The sequence below is a fragment of the Natator depressus genome, chromosome 3, assembly GCF_965152275.1.
Source record: "Natator depressus isolate rNatDep1 chromosome 3, rNatDep2.hap1, whole genome shotgun sequence".
Classification (NCBI taxonomy): Eukaryota; Metazoa; Chordata; order Testudines; family Cheloniidae; genus Natator; species Natator depressus.
The window spans coordinates 129747127-129763519 of record NC_134236.1 but is presented as its reverse complement, the minus strand read 5'-3'; the positions used below and the strand labels follow the sequence as shown (position 1 = coordinate 129763519).

Below are 16393 nucleotides of genomic sequence, written 5' to 3'. Positions count from 1 at the left end.
TGCTGGGAGCGCATGACACCAGTGCTCTGGGATCTGCACTGACTGGCCATTGGTCACTGGGTGGAGTTTAGGTGATGGCTCTGACCTGAGACTGGCCTACCTGAGGGATATTCTCTTTCCCTGTGCCGTACTGCCGCAGCTGTGGCCAGCAAGGATAGGAACTTGAGTAGGAACCCACTGATTATAAAATAGAGAGAGTGGCTGGCAGGGTGGTTCTCTGTGCAGGCTGCAGGACTTTGGGAACTTGCTCCCCCACCTCCTTGATCAGAAATATCCCAAAATAGGTGGCCTTCTGGGCATGCTGTAAAAGCCATCTGTTTGCTAGGGTTTTGGAGAGGGCTGAGGGTGTGCTTCCACAACAAAGAAAGGGTGGAAGGAAGGTGTATGGCTGAGTGCCTGTTGAAATGATTACTTTAAGAACAGCCATAGTGGGTCAGACCAAAGGTCCATCTAGCCCAGTATCCAGTCTTCTGACTGTGGCCAATACCAGGTGCCCCAGAGGGAATGAACAGAACAGGTAATCATTAAGTGATCCATCCCCTGTCATCCATTCCCAGCTTCTGGCAAACAGAGGCTAAGGACACCATCCCTGCCCATCCTGGCTAATAGCCATTGATGGACCTATCCTCCATGAACTTACCTAGTTCTTTTTTTAACTTATCTAATACTTTAATGATTCTTGGAGTTTATTGTAGTATTAATGATGTGTTAGGGCTCCTTGAGTCTTTGATAGACATGTTTAAAATTAGCATTTAAATCTAAATAACTAAAAACAAATGTCATCCCCAGTATAAAAAATTTATAAGATCTCAGGTCAGTACAGCCTTTACTTATACCCAAAGCAGGGACACATTCAGATCTATCTTTCTGATTGATTTTGTGAATCCCAAAATTTCAAAGTTGTGGATTTAGAATATAACAAGCAAGATCCCAATTTTTGACATGCCTCTAAAAGGATAATATTGCCTGCACTGCTGTGATATAAATACCATCTGCTTTAGCTGTTTTAAAACGAAGTGCCTGCTTCTCAGGAAAGGCCATTCCAATAAAAATATGCCTACATTTTGTATGTGATATTTGATGTCTAAATCAATAATACTAACTGGATTTCCTCCAAGACTTTATCCGCATCTGGCCTGTGGATTTAACAAGAAGCTTTAGTTCATATCACTGCAAAGTGCCATATTCTGAATGAGCACAAACAGTCAGTGAACAATGGTGAAAACATACAAGAAAGCAAGAATTGTCCAAAAATCACAATCTAGCTCGCACAAAATGTATTTTATAATATGGGGCTAAATTAAACCACTTCACAATAACCTTTGTGTCTCTGATCAAAAGACTGGAGGAGAAGTCAAGGCCTTAGACTCTTTATTGTGTTACTGAAAGCACAAGTAATCCCTTCTCTATTCAGCAGTGGACTTAAATGTATACTTAAGGCTCGCTGACTTCAGTGGGACTACTCAGGTTCTTAAGTGCTTTACAGAATTGGGGCACAAGTGCTGCGCTGAATCTGGGCTATGAGCTCTGTGTTAGGGCATTAGCTACTATAAATCTAAGTAGTTCACAGTATCATAGACATTGGATGTGGAATGTTCCAGAAGTCATGTATTCCATCGTCCTGCCAATGCGGGATTATTTCTAGAGCCCCGCGTTTTTTGCAAATGTGAAATAACACGAAATAAAACAAAAAAGATGGTATAAAAAGTTATAAAAGGAAAAGTGGGATTGCCTGTCCCACAGGTCTGGGCCTGGCTCCCTGCTCCAGGCATTGCGACCTGGCCTACAGGGTTGCAAGTGCTGCTCATGTTTGGCCCAGCCACCCCTCCATCATGATGATGGGGGTGCTGCTGGGTCAAGGCTAAGCAGTGCTGCAATCCCATGGGACAGGTCACAACACCTGGAGCCGGGCCCAGCCCTACGGGACAAGAACTACCACTGAGGGGTGAGTGTGGGGCAGGCTCATTCTCCATTACTGCCCCCTAAGCCGGACCCCATCCCACCCCAGGGCTTCCACTTTTCCTGGGGCTGGATGACATGAAATAATGCAAAATTTCCAAAAAATAAAACAAAAAATTAAAGAATTTCACCTATTGGAGATTATCTAATGCTTTATCTAGTCTCCAATTAAAAATTTGGTTTCTTCCTCATCCCTATAGACTCTTCCATTGCCTGACAGATCTCACTTATATTTTGCTTAGATTTTTCTCTTTCATAATTTCATGCCATTACTCCTGGCCATCCCCTTTGTGCCCAAATGACGACTCATCCTGCTTGGTGTTTGCACCAGTCAGATCCTTGCAGCTATTTATCACATTCCCTCCACCCCCTTAGTTGTTGTATACCCAAATGATACATACAAAGTTCTTTTTATCTTCAGAAATAAGCCTCTTCAGACTCTGTATTCATGGTTTGGATCTAGGTTCCAAAACTACATTGCTGTATATTAACAATACCCATAGGAGGATTGAAACAGCCCTCTTGAAATAACAAAACTATACATTTTAGACTTCCCTTTTTAATCTTTGTCTCACTCTTGCTGCCTTCACCTTTCTTTCTTGACTTCTCTTCTCCACGTTGAGCCTCACTGGACGTAAGTATCCCTACTATAATAATGTAAATTCTAAATTCACCTAAACATTGAACAATATTTACTTGTAGCTTATGTTTAAAAGTCTGACTGTGAGACCCTCTGTTGGGAAGAAGGTGGTGAGCTATGTTCCTGTCTTTTTGAATGCTCAGGAAGTGTATGTTGGCAAGGAGACCCTATGCACAATTGATGGCCTTCACTTCAACAGTACCTACAATGCAAGAGTCAAAGCTTTTAATTCATCAGGAGTTGGCCCTTATAGCAAGACAGTTGTTTTACAGACATCTGATGGTGAGTTTGTTTTAGATCATTAAAAAATAAAGAGCCCCAGTTTCTAGCAGCCAGGTATTCACGTTCCATCACATCCACCAATATACTTGGCATTATGAGTTTTGATAACCTTCAGAAAGGGGCCCCAGGACTGAACGTGCCTATAGACTGAGCTTTGCTCTCAGCCCTCTATGCTGTGACTCCAGGTCAGGACTGATGTAGGTTAGTGGGGCAGGATGGGGATGCCCACACTCCTGCTGCTCCTTCTGTGGCTAAATAGAAGATATAAGATCCCCTTTAGCAGACCTTGGCCTTGGTGAGTGTACATGTGATTTCCATGTGCATACTTTCCAGCAGTAGTATGTGTGTGCACATTTGTGGAGTCTAACACTTGCACACAGCGTTAGGATCAGTTGGGTACATGCACAGGATTTAGTGCTGGGAAAGTAATTGTGCAGCTATGTTGTGCCCTCATTGAAAATCAAGCCTGCAGTCTCTGAGGTTGTCAATCCAGCACTTTCCCCTGCCCCAAATACTCAAAAATGATAAAAGAAAAATAAAATCCAGCTCTTTAGACTTTTGGCATGTTTTAGTTATTGGCAGCTCTCCAGGTTTCAAATGATACAAGTGCATTTGCCTGTCGAGGCTTTGGGTTTAATTAAAATGGTGTTTGCTCTAGAGTACGTAGTCATTTACACCACACACTGTGAATATCTATATGCCACTCCTTGTCTCCACTTCTCTCTCTGTGTCTTTGGTGTTTCAGTGTTTTCTTCACTACTGATACTAATTTCACAAGAGTGTTTGATAAGACCTGGGTGGTAATTCATGCTGTGTTCCCGTGTAATTACACTTGACATCCATATGGGCACCACAAGAAGTTCATCTTGATTAAAAATACTGTAAATTAATCCTGAAGCAAATACCATAATCATGCTCCGTATTTATATAGTGTTTTCAAAATATGGCAGAATAAAATATTTAGGTGTAAAGAATTTTTTAAAATAAGCGAGTGAAACCCAGTTGTGATGAACTTGGACACACAATGAAACAGTAATTCCAGTAGACACAGGCCTGAACCAAATCCCATATTTGAACAGCCCCAGACTTTGGGGAAGTCCAGAGCCAAATTATTTTTCTCTCTTATTTGTGCAGCAGTAATTTGCTCAAGAATGTACCTGACCCAAGCAGAGATACTCACTTCTCCAGGGAGCTTACATCCTGAAAGGCAGGCCCAAATAGGACAAAACACATTGCCTGGTTTACAGTTATATAGCACCTTTAATCCAAATAGATTGAAAAATGCATTGCAAATTTTACTGATTATGTAAATGACATAAAGCATTCTTATTTTCTCCCCTGACTGAAATGCAATCATCTCTGAGGTGAAACAGTGCATAGTGCTGTAGTCTAGCATAACAAGGAAAGAATATCTTCTCCACTTGAAAGTATGGTGGGAATTTAGGAGGGAAAAAACTTTCTTAAAATAAAGCACAATTAAATTTTATTGCATCCTTTCCTGCTATTAAGCTGCCTTTATTCTTCCTGCACAGTGGCCTGGTTTACCTTCGACCCCTCTTCAGCCCATCGGGACATAGTCCTATCGAATGACAACCAGACTGCCACTTGTAGTAGTTACGACGATCGTGTCGTTCTGGGCACGGCGGCCTTCTCCAAGGGTGTACATTACTGGGAACTACATGTGGATCGTTATGATAACCATCCAGATCCGGCTTTTGGAATTGCCAGAATTAATGTGATCAAGGACATGATGCTAGGAAAGGACGACAAGGCATGGGCCATGTATGTTGACAACAACCGCAGCTGGTTCATGCATTGCAATTCTCATACAAGTCGGTAAGCTCTGATCATGGACTTTTCTCGTGGCTTGATTTTTTTCCCCCCCTTTAAGTACGACACATTTTAAATATTATGCATTCCTTTTCATTGAAGCAGTGGGAAAGGTGATTTCATTCCATTCCCTAGGATTCTTTGTGGTCCCAGGGCAGTATAGCAATTAGGCAAATGCTAGCACCAACAGCAATTTGTTCAAAACGAAGATATTTACTGTCAGTACTGAAAGCTGATTAAACCTAGTGATAGGCTACGCCCAGGGGTGATTTGAGGACAAGGACAGAGGAGGGAATGCCTTACACTGATGAACAGTGACCAATCTGCCGTATTAAACAGAGGTATTGAATGGGATTCTTTGCAAAGCCTGTCAGTCTTCTTCAGCAGGAAGACTAGTGGTTGTAATGGAAGCTTGCTAGGACTGAAGGCACAAAGTGGAGAAAATTTGGGGGTCCTTATCTGGGAATTGGGCAGTTGGGGGCTGGAGACAGGCTAAGGCTGAAATACTTAACTCCCCTTCCTATCACTGTGGAGATCAGCATTTATGTATTCTGCACCCTGGTTTTATCAGGAAGATTTTCCCAGCATCAGCCAGCGTGTAACAGCCAATATCACAATACTGTAATTTCTGGAAATAATATGTGCCTTCAGAAATGGAGGCATGGCTGGAAGAATGTTGTGTAGTTGGAATAGAGTTAGTAATCAAAAGTGTGAGCAACCAAATAATAATAATTAAAAGATTTACAATTGCAGTCAGTAGAGTTTTACATGAGAGTTGAATTTGGGTCTAGGAGTATCAGGTAACTCTCAGGAATGCTATGATGGTTCATGTAAGTGTTGTTAGGGTAAATTGCAGACACGACTGCTCAGTCATGGGTCACAAGAAATATTTCTAACCAAGTGGCATGATTAGGGTTCGCCATTCATGTCATGATGTTTGACTTGATTGAATCACTGGATAATGCTGTTTTTCGTAGAACCATAGAATTGAAGGACTGGAAGGGACCTCGAGAGGTCTTCTAGTCCAGTCCCCTGCATTCAAGGCAAGACTAAGTATTATCGAGAATTTTATTTAGTTATAACATTTGTAAGACTAAGAAAAGTAATTTTCTTCTTCATCATCATCATCATCATATGTTATTTTGAGTCTTCTGATGATTTTTATTTGGTTGCCCACATCTTTGATTTATAACTTTATATTCTAACTACACAGCCAGGACCTTCTTCTCTGAACTGACATATTATTCCCACAATATTACAACAGCATGTAGTGGAGTGAATTTGGGCCATTCTGTCTATACCAGTGTTTCTCAACGAGTGGGTCATGACCCATATGGGGGTCATGAAAGTCAATCGGGGGTGCCAAAAGGTGTCAATGGGATGTAGGCGGCGCCTACGGCACTTTGTTGCTTTTGAAACGCTTACCTAAGTATTATTAACCCTATTTTACAGGTATGGGAAATGGACACACAGAGAGATTATGTGACTTGCCCAAGGTCACATAGCAGGTCTATGGCAGAACCAGGAATAGAATCTGGTTCGGTATCCTATTTTCTGGACCACACTGCCCCTCCTTACCCCACTATCTTGAATATTTGTTCCTTAAAACCAATAATGAAGAGAGTCTTGCAGTGATCTTGAAAAGGCTTGTTTATAATGTTCCCTTTTTTTTAGATATTAAAGGGATATTTACCTCATAGTCACATTACCTTAAAGTTGGTTTCTATATCTCCTGTAGCACGTACTGTATATTCTAATATCTATTTGTGTTTTAAAATATACCACAGTTGCTGAAAATTTTTTAAAGAGAAGGCCACTGCCAGAACATGACCTAGCAAAACTGCTGCAAAGTTATCCAGCAAACCCTGTTCTGAAAACTGTGGATTAGGGCTGGCCAGAAAACAAGAGTTAGATTTTTATTTTTATTTTTCTGTGAAAATTTTTGAATTTTCAACATTTGGTTTTGTTACCCATTGGAATGAATACTAGACATTTAAAAAAAGAATTGGGGGTGAGAGGACCCCCTCCTCCTCCAAAAATAGCCAGTGGCCCAGTGGTTAGGGCGCTCACCCGGGATGTGGAAGACGTAGATTCAATTCCTGAGACAAATCAGGTGAAGCAGAGACTTGAGCCTGGGTCTCTCACATCCCAGGTGTTCTATCCACGACCTGAGAAAGTTTTGTTGAAACAGATATGTTCCTGCAAAAAGTTTCAGTTTTGATGAATCATCATTTTCCAACAAAGTGATTTGTCAAAAAATTCTTGACCATTTCTGTTGTGAATATCATCTGTATATTTACAAAAAGAAAAGGAGTACTTGTGGCACCTTAGAGACTAACAAATTTATTTGAGCATAAGCTTTCATGAGTTACAGCTCACTTCATCGGATGCATTCAGTGAAGTGAGCTGTAGCTCACGAAAGCTTATGCTCAAATAAATTTGTTAGTCTCTAAGGTGCCACAAGTACTCCTTTTCTTTTTGTGAATACAGACTAACACGGCTGCTACTCTGAAATCTGTATATTTGTCTCTGTTCTAATTTATAATGCAGCCATCACCATGTTATAGGCAGCATCACAAACAACATGCATGACAACAACAAAGAAGTATTTTTTAAAAAGCCATCTTGGCTTCTGGGCCATTATAGATTGGCAAAAGAATTTAAGGGCTGAGCCAAAGTGTACTGAAGTCAGTGGAAATTTTTCCATTGACTTCAGTGGGTTTTGGCTCAGGCCCTAAACCAACATAGAATAAAATAACAAAATGTGATAAATTATATGAAAAGATATTTGTCTCTGTCCCTTTAGTGCCTTTGGATTTAGGGCAGAAGTAATTTTAAGCAGTAAATAAATTAGTAGTCCATGAAATAGCTGATGCTTTCTGAAAAAAATGCTGGCGAATAGTCTGTGTGACACTGTCCTAGAAACCTATTTAATGGATTCAAGCCTTGGAGTGTTGTTACGGGCAAGCACTCTGTATTGCTTGGCCGCTCAAGAGCTTAGCAAAAGCTTTTTTTCCATGGACAGCAAACAATAGACACATTTTGGCTTTCTGATCACTCTGCCTAAACGGGAGAACAAAACCGCTTCCATGGATGGTGAATTGCCAGCTGTTACAGGGATAGCTTAAAAAGGGACAGACTGATGGAGTATTCACTAGAGTGAAGCGTAACTGTGGAGTGCACACTTTTTTTAACGTACATGCGCTTTAATGGTATTAGTGCTAGGCATTATATTTTTAACCACGGCAACCAGTTAGGTCACTTGGTTAACCCACTAGTTTCAATAGTCTTTTAAAAACAGTAGAATCTGCTTAACTATCACTCCCTAGTGGAAATAGAAATATACCTCTGAGTGATCATATATTTAACAAATCTATTAAAGCCTATGAGGGTTGCAGATGCTATGGTAATGAGGGCCATTATAATTATAGATATCTAGAGACCAATTGTTTCAGCTTTCACAAATTTTATAGGAATGTGTGAGTCTGAAAATAAACATAGTCAAAAGTCCTAATCATGGAAGTTGCTAAATTCCTTTTGCAAGTTGGCAGCACCCTCAGCTCTCATTGATTCAGCATCTTGCATAACTGGGCCCTAAAACATTTTTTAAAAAAACAACAGAAGATGGCTGATTAATGTTAGTAGCCGTAGCAGAGCAGGGAATCAGTCTTTCATGAAGCAAAAGAAGTGCAGAAAAAGAGGCACAAAAAACTTAGGCTAGCAAGTATCAATTCACATTTGTTAACTGCTGGGAATAGGTGCACAGACACACCAGGTGTGCAATGTCTCCCTTGTCTAGAGCCACTGGAGTTCATGGTAGTGGAGCTGTTCTCTGGCGAGGAATGTATACATTGCAATGTATATAAAATTCCAACCACTGCAACAAATCGCAAAGAAGAAGAAAAAAATCACTAAGAAGAGTTTGTGTCTGGAGCATCCTAAAAATGAATAATTAACCATCAGAAATCAGTAGGAGTCTCTTCATTGATTTCAGTGGGCTTTTATCAGGCTGTTGAAGAAGCAAAGTAGGAGTGAAAGGAATCAGCCTTGCCATTAGAAATCAAATTATTGTAGGGTAGGTTTATAAAGGTAGGGTAGGTTTATAAGACAAATATCAACTTAACTGTTAAACCAATTTTTATATTAACTAAAAGGTGTTTTTAAAATTTAGGACCTGTGTTACAGGAACTTTGAAACTTTCTGCCATTTTCTAATGATATAGCCAATTCTTTCAAATCTATTTTGCATCATCAATTTGGTCAATCCCCTGCTGGGAAATATTCTAAAGTGGCAGGCTGTATTGAGAGACAACAGCATTATTCATGGAAGGCCAGATTCCTCCATCTTTACTCACAAGCAGTAGTGCCTTCTGGGGTTTCTCATGGAGTAAGGTACTACTCAGTGGTCCTAAATCTGCAAACACTCATACAGATACTTAACTTTACACATGTGATGAAATAATCCAACAGGACCAGAGTCAATGTGAGTAAGGGTGGCGGAATTGGGACTTATATGGAAATACTGAAAAATTGGTGGATATCTCTACAAAGAAAGATTCTCATCCAGTAAATATTTATTTAACTGCCTAAAGTATTATAACAAATTGCTGCTGTTTCTGTTTAAGTGGTCATGCAGATTGTTAAGACACTAAGTGGCTTCACATAAAATGTAACATGCATTATCTTATATATAATATTTAAAACAAGTATGGAGTTATAAAAAGGAATTACACTAGAATTATTAGCTGGTCTTCTCGAAAATTAGATCAACCCAGCTATGTCACTCAGGGATGTGAAAAAGCCACACCACTGAGCGATGTACTTAAGACGACCTAACCCCTGGTGTAGTTGAACTAGCTACCACCTCTTGGGGAAGTGGATTAACTATGCCGACGGGAGAACCTATGTAACTGTGTTTTGTATGTGGATGCTGCTTAACAAGAAATATTTTGGATGTGGCATGGTGATCTGATTAATGAAAAGGCATAGTAGTTCTGTGGTGTGTATTATTTAAGACCATAATTACATGAGTTCAAAGTCTGTTCAGCCAATTGGTTTCTAAGTTATATCCAAAGCATTCAATCAGAAAAAAACTAAATGTTAAAGCTGCAAAATAAAGCACTCAGAAGTCAGGAAGTGCCTTGGTAAAGTTTGTCCATGCAACTTTCACTTTCCCACTGTTCCCCATCATTAGAGTGACTGGGAGATTGGTCCCAAAAGCAGTGGACCACCAAGAGGTGTGTAGCTTTTGTGGGAACCATCAGAAACACAGGGCAATCTGCACTGAGACCCTTTGCCTTTGCAGTGGCTCCCTCTTTCCTGCAGCCCTCAGCCACGGTGTTAGAGAATCCCCTCTCTGCCTTTGCCCCTGTAACACCCCTAGAGAAATTGTTCCAAATTACAGTGGGGAAGTGGTTAATGCTGACAGAGTATTAGTAACTTACCTGCTCGAGACCTGTGGGTTTGGTGGGAGGATGATGCTGGAAAGTGGGTATACCTCCAACTCTGCCCCTTTCCATATGATAGATCTCAGGGAGGGGTTTCCGTTCAGGTATGGGCTGGGGGAACACTACTGCAGAGGCAGCACTCCTCGTTTCCAGCCTGCAAGCAGGGCTTTGCTGGGCTCTCATACCCTCAGCCTGTGGAGGGGCAGGGACCTATGGCTCTGTGCCATTGTTTAGCACAAGGGATCTTAGCCTTTTTCTTTCTAAGACCACCCCAGCATGCTATAAAAACGCCACGGCCCACCAGTGCCCCAACAACTGTTTTTCTGCATATAAAAGCCAGGACTAGCGTTAGTGGGTAGCAAGCCGGGCAACTGCCCAGGGCCCCACACTATAGGGGGCCCTGTGAAGCTAAGCTGCTCAGGCTTCAGCCCAAGGTAGTGGGGCACAGGGCCCTGGGCTTCAGCCCCATGCGGTGGGGCTTCAGCTTTCTGGCCTGGGCCCCAGCAAGTCTAATGCTGGCCCTTGTTGGCACCCCCCCTGAAACCTGCTCGTGGCGCCCCAGAGGACCCCAGACCCCTGGTTGAGAACCACTGGTTTACCACACAATTCATTAGCTTCAGAGAATTAACTAACTTCTTAGATAGGTAGGAGCATAATACCATCAAAAAGGGTGAAGCTTAAATTTCTGCTTTTGGAGAGGATCAATGTTTCTGCTAAGTGACATTTTAAAAGATGAAAAAGTATATTTAAAAACTCAGCCGTATGCTGCAGCATGTAAAGCAGGACAAAATTTGTAATCAAATCAGGTACTAAGAGGGGAAAAAATAAAGTCCATCAGAAAAATATCTCTTATCTCAGTGTTGCCAGTTCTTGCAATTTTTATTATGAATCTTGTGATATTTGGGGTGTGTGTGTGTGTGTGTTTTTTTTAAGCCCCAGATCCTGGATTCATGTAATTAGGTTATGAGAATCTCATCTTTCATTTTAAAAAAATTTAGGTTCCTAGCCCTCACGGTTATAGAGCAAATCTTGAAAACACGATCCCGAGTGACTGTTACACTGGGAGGCAAAAAAAAGAATCCCATAGTTATTATCTTGTGGGGTTTTTTAAAACAGATCTCATGATTAGGTGGGGGACCCAACTCATAAGTTTTGAGTGGAATACTGGTATTGTCTGAAGAGATTTCATTGGGGAAAGAATCTGCCATGTTCTCATTATCAGCCCAGTAAAGGATACAATCCTATTTCCACTGAAGTCAGTAGGAAAACTCTTTTTGAGTTCATGGGGAGCTGGGCTGAGCCATGCAATGGTCTAATCATGTGGTTTTCAACCTTTGGTCTGAGAACTCCTGGGGGTCCACACACTGTGCTTAAGTGGGTCCATGAAAGGTTGTCATTGCCACAGAACCATGGTTTTCAACCTGTGGTCCGTGGACCAAGGAGGGGCCATAGAATATATCTAAGATTTCCAAAGGGTTCTGCACCTCCAGTTGAAATTTTGTAGGGGTCCGCAAATGAAAAAAGGTTTTAAACCACTGGTCTAATCTAAAGAAAACCATCTTGTGCCACCTGGTGGACAAAACTAAAACAGGTTTTAGAGTAGCAGCTGTGTTAGTCTGTATTAGCAAAAAGAAAAGGAGTACTTGTGGCACCTTAGAGACTAACAAATTTATTTGAGCATAAGCTTTCGTGAGCTACAGTTCCGATGAAGTGAGCTGTAGCTCACGAAAGCTTATGCTCAAATAAATTTGTTAGTCTCTAAGGTGCCACAAGTACTCCTTTTCTTTTTATGGGGAAATAGTTTTACTTTGTGTAATGACCCATCCACTCCCAGTCATAGGGCCTAATCACATCAGCCACAATATCAGAGGCGCATTTACCTGCACATCTACCAATGTGATATATGCCACCATGTGCCAGCAATGCCCCTCTGCCATGTACATTGGTCAAACTGGACAGTCTCTACGTAAAAGAATAAATGGACACAAATCAGATGTCAAGAATTATAACATTCAAAAACCAGTTGGAGAATACTTCAATCTCTCTGGTCACTCGATTACAGGCCTAAAAGTGGCAATAATCCAACAAAAAAACTTCAAAAACAACTCCAACAACTCTCCAACAAGAGACTGCTGAATTGGAATTAATTTGCAAACTGGATACAATTAACTTAGGCTTGAATAGAGACTGGGAGTGGATGGGTCATTACACAAAGTAAAACTATTTCCCCAATTTTATCCCCCCCCCCCCCCCCACCACCACTGTTCCTCAGACGTTCTTGTCAACTGCTGGAAATGGCCCACCTTGATTATCACTACAAAAGGTACCCTTCCCCCCCAGCTCTCCTGCTGGTAATAGCTCACCTTAAGTGATCACTGTGGTTACAGTGTGTATGGTAACACCCATTGTTTCATGTTCTCTATGTATATAAATCTCCCCACTGTATTTTCCACTGAATGCATCTGATGAAGTGAGCTGTAGCTCACAAAAGCTTTGCTCAAATAAATTTGTTAGTCTCTAAGGTGCCACAAGTACTCCTTTTCTTAAAACTAAAACAGCCATTACCAATAATATCAAATTCCCAGCTCCACATATTTGGCCTTAATCGTGTTTTTCTGGTTGGCATGCATGTTATTGTTGATCACTAGACATTCTGATGAATATTACATTAAAATTGTGTTTATACTGTGAATTGTGGGGGGGTTGTTTTCTCTTCTGCTGTAAATTTTAAAAAATATTATAAACAATGAATCCACACACGTCAGGCTATAATTCCCTTGCAGAATTCCAGTGACATTAAAAGCATCAGTGCCTAGGGCCAATCCACGTATCTAGTGGTTTTCTAGCTCAGTGCTCTTTCAAGTAGTACGGTATTGAGCTAGCCTAGTCCTTAAAGGACAAGTGCATGAATGTCAGATTATTCTTGCATATAAGAGTTGGCTGAATCTGTCATCATGGTAGGACTCTGATGCTACAGTAGCTCTCAACAGCTACTCCTGACACAACTGATTATCACCACCACCACCAAAACAACCCCCCCTCCCCCCAATCTGGGGGCAGCCTAAGGTGTCTTGCTATTTTTGGACATAATTTTTGCGTCCTTCCCTGCAATTAGAGCCATAGGCACCTATGGGGAAAAAAATAGTGGGTGCTCACCCGCCAGCAGCCCCGCTGATCAGCTCCTCCCACTTCTCCCCAGCGCCTCCGGCCCACCGGTGATCAGCTGTTCAGTGGCATGCAGGAGGCGCCGGGGGGGGGGGGAAGTAGGGGGAGGGGCGAGGATGGGGCACACTCAGGGGCAGAGCGGGGGTGGGAAGAGGTAGGGTGCAGGTGGGCCCTTGGGGGAAGGAGTGGAGTGCGGGCACGGCCTGGGGTGGAGTGGGTGTCCAGCACCCCTGGAGAAATCAGAAACTCGGCACCTCTGACTAGAGCAGAGTAGATCCCAATTGCTAGCTGTGATAACCAAATTAAAATAGAATGAATGTTGTGTATTTGGTTCAGGCAAAAGGGATTTCATCAGTTATAAGCGACTGTCTGTTCTTACAGTCTATCTTATAAAGAGTTTAATGTGCCGCCCTATCTGAGACCTCAAATGCACATTAACATTTAGGCTAGTTCCTGCAGCCTTTACTTATGTGAACAATCCTGTGGATTTCAATGAAGCTGATGGAAAGCTCTTAGGATCAGTTCTTTATTAATATTATAATATTCTCTCCAGAATGTGAGGTATGAAGAGTACTGGTTTCAAACCATAACTTTTCCATCCCCAACGTCTCTGCTCTATCCTGTTAATTGAACTCCCCCTTTCTCTGTCAAGCCCTTTGAGCTTTTACAGCTGTGCCAAAATGTACCCACGGGGTGGATATGACCTTATGGGGCCTCATTTCTCAGGGCTGCCTGCATTTAGAAAATGGGAACTACACATGGAGAAAAGGCCTTTAGCAGATGTCCTCCAACTAATACTGATTTTACCATGCTGCTCCACTTTCCTTTCACTTTAGTAAGACTGGCTGAAATAGAGAGAGGCTGGAATGTAACAATCTGCCTCCTCTAAGATGGACAATATGGTCACTTTGTTTCTTAGGACAGAAGGGGGTGTTTCTAAAGGTGCCACTGTGGGCGTTCTCCTGGACCTAAACAAGCACAGCCTGGCCTTTTACATAAATGGGCAGCAGCAAGGACCTCCAGCATTTGAAAATGTGGAGGGTGTCTTCATGCCTGCATTAAGCCTCAACCGAAATGTACAGGTAAATCCTTTTCAGTTCCGTCTAACTCGTTCTGCATGTCAGCCAAAGGAGAAATTCTACTGCCTGTCAAAAGTTATTGCATGATTGCCAGAGAGAAGAGATTGAGATGCAGTTCTTAGGTGTAAATATGGATTTTTTTTTCCACTTTGTCTAGTTTTGTTTGCTGATTGTATCTGGGCTAGTGCCACTTTTTAAAAGAAAATAGTTGGATTTAACTTTTTTGTATCACATCCCAGATATAGGGAAATGATGCTTTAGAAATAATAAATAGGTACATGCGCACACACGCGCACACACAACCCTAGGGTTGCTTTGTTGCTGCTCCACCATCCAGGAAGCAGCAATGTTCTAAGGCCAGCCTCTAGTAAAAGCATTGATATCTAAATACTCTTAGACCTCTTATGTTTGGAGATAATTAACTGCTGAGTAAGTACAATTTCAGCAGCATGATGGTAAATAAAGCTAAGAAAATGTAGGTCAAAGAATGTCTAGTTCGAAAGAGAAGACCCAGTAAGCAATTCATTTACACTCTTTAATTCATGACATTTGGAAACACTTATATATTCTCTGGGATTAGTGGTGTAAATGTAATTTATGATAAACCAAGTTAAGACTCCTTTGTACTGCTAGAATGGGGCTTTAATGTAACTGAGAATTAGATCCTATATGTGCCCTAGCACCTGAAAGGTTGGAGGGTTCATATTACACCAGCCTGAATCCACAATAACCAAGTGTGGTACCTGTGTGGGTAGAGACTACTGCACCCCGTAAGTCTCTTTCCTCTGACTTGAGTTGCCTGCATGTTGGCTTAACCCCAGTTTGTTCCTCTTTTTCTGCAAGGGTAGAGAATCCTTCATTCAAGGGATGTCGCATGACAGCAATAAACTCCCACTGTCCAGGCCCAATTACAGCTACATTTATACTAGGTACTGTTCACTGAAGGAAGGAAGGAAGGAAGGAAGGACTTAGAAGTTGCACTAATAGTGGTCTGGGAATTGAAGTTAAAAAGGTCAATGACTCGTAGCTGTATTCTTACAATCTGTTTATTAGCAGTGTCTCAGTTCATCGTTGTTCCTTGAAGCTGGTAGCCTCTCTTGGCTGTTCCCTCTGAAGTCCTTGTGTCTCCCCCTTCCGCAAAGGCCCTTGTACAAAGGAGCAATAGCCTTTTCTTCTTCCCAGTGGCCACCTCCTATGGGGTGCACTAGGATCCCCGTGTACTGGACCTCCCACTGGTAGTGAGCTGGAGGGCCCTGGACTGCACTGCAGTTTGTTCAGACAGGGTGAAATTCACCTGTGGTGGGAAGAGCTAGTGCAAGACCCTCCACATCACTTAGTCCCTTCAGAGGAGCTACTCTGTGAGTCCACTGGCTGTACAGAAGTTCTTGTGCATGCCCTACGTGCTACAGGAAAGGTCTCTGAACAGGCTATATGTAGGCTTGGAAGATTCATTGGAGCGAGGCTGGGGTGAGGCTGCAGATCCAGGTGATGTGAATCCATTGGCCCCAATACCCTGGGCAACTGGCATGGAGGGGCTGTGGCTGCTAGTCCAGCCCATAGATGGGGTAGTAGTAACTTCTGGAGTCTGTGCAGCAGCTTTACACCCTGGGCCTGGGTTGAATTTCCCATTCGGAGCTGCAGGTGCTCAGCTTTTTTGAAAATTGGGTCACTTTCTAAGTGCCTAAATATGGACTCAGGCACCCAGCAGGTGTTCTGTGAGTGGAGTGGAGTAGAGCACCCAGTACAGTGGGGCCCTGATCCCTGATTAGGGGCTCCAGGCACGACTGTAATAAAGGTAATACAAAATTCTAAGAATTACACAGCCTTTCAGAAATAGCTGCAAGGGACTCCGTATGGCATGTTGCAGAGTAGGTAGGTATTTACAGCCAGTCACACCAAGTTAACAAAGAGATTAGAAACCCAGACTTTATTAATAATAATTCAAAATACTCCAAACTATCACAATGACTCTGCATGTGCTGCTTATTATAT

The 16393-nt window shown here is 42.1% G+C and overlaps 1 protein-coding gene across 4 annotated transcripts in view; it reads left to right on the top strand.

Moving 5' to 3' along the window:
* The window catches only part of TRIM67 (tripartite motif containing 67), a 64005-nt gene that overhangs the window by 39756 nt on the left and 7856 nt on the right, over positions 1 to 16393 (top strand). For all 4 annotated transcript variants that reach the window (XM_074948810.1, XM_074948809.1, XM_074948808.1 and 1 more), the window contains exons 7-9: positions 2743 to 2881; positions 4414 to 4717; positions 14242 to 14404. In XM_074948810.1, the coding sequence (XP_074804911.1) occupies positions 2743 to 2881; positions 4414 to 4717; positions 14242 to 14404 (606 nt within the window). The remainder of the gene's footprint in view (positions 1 to 2742; positions 2882 to 4413; positions 4718 to 14241; positions 14405 to 16393) is intronic.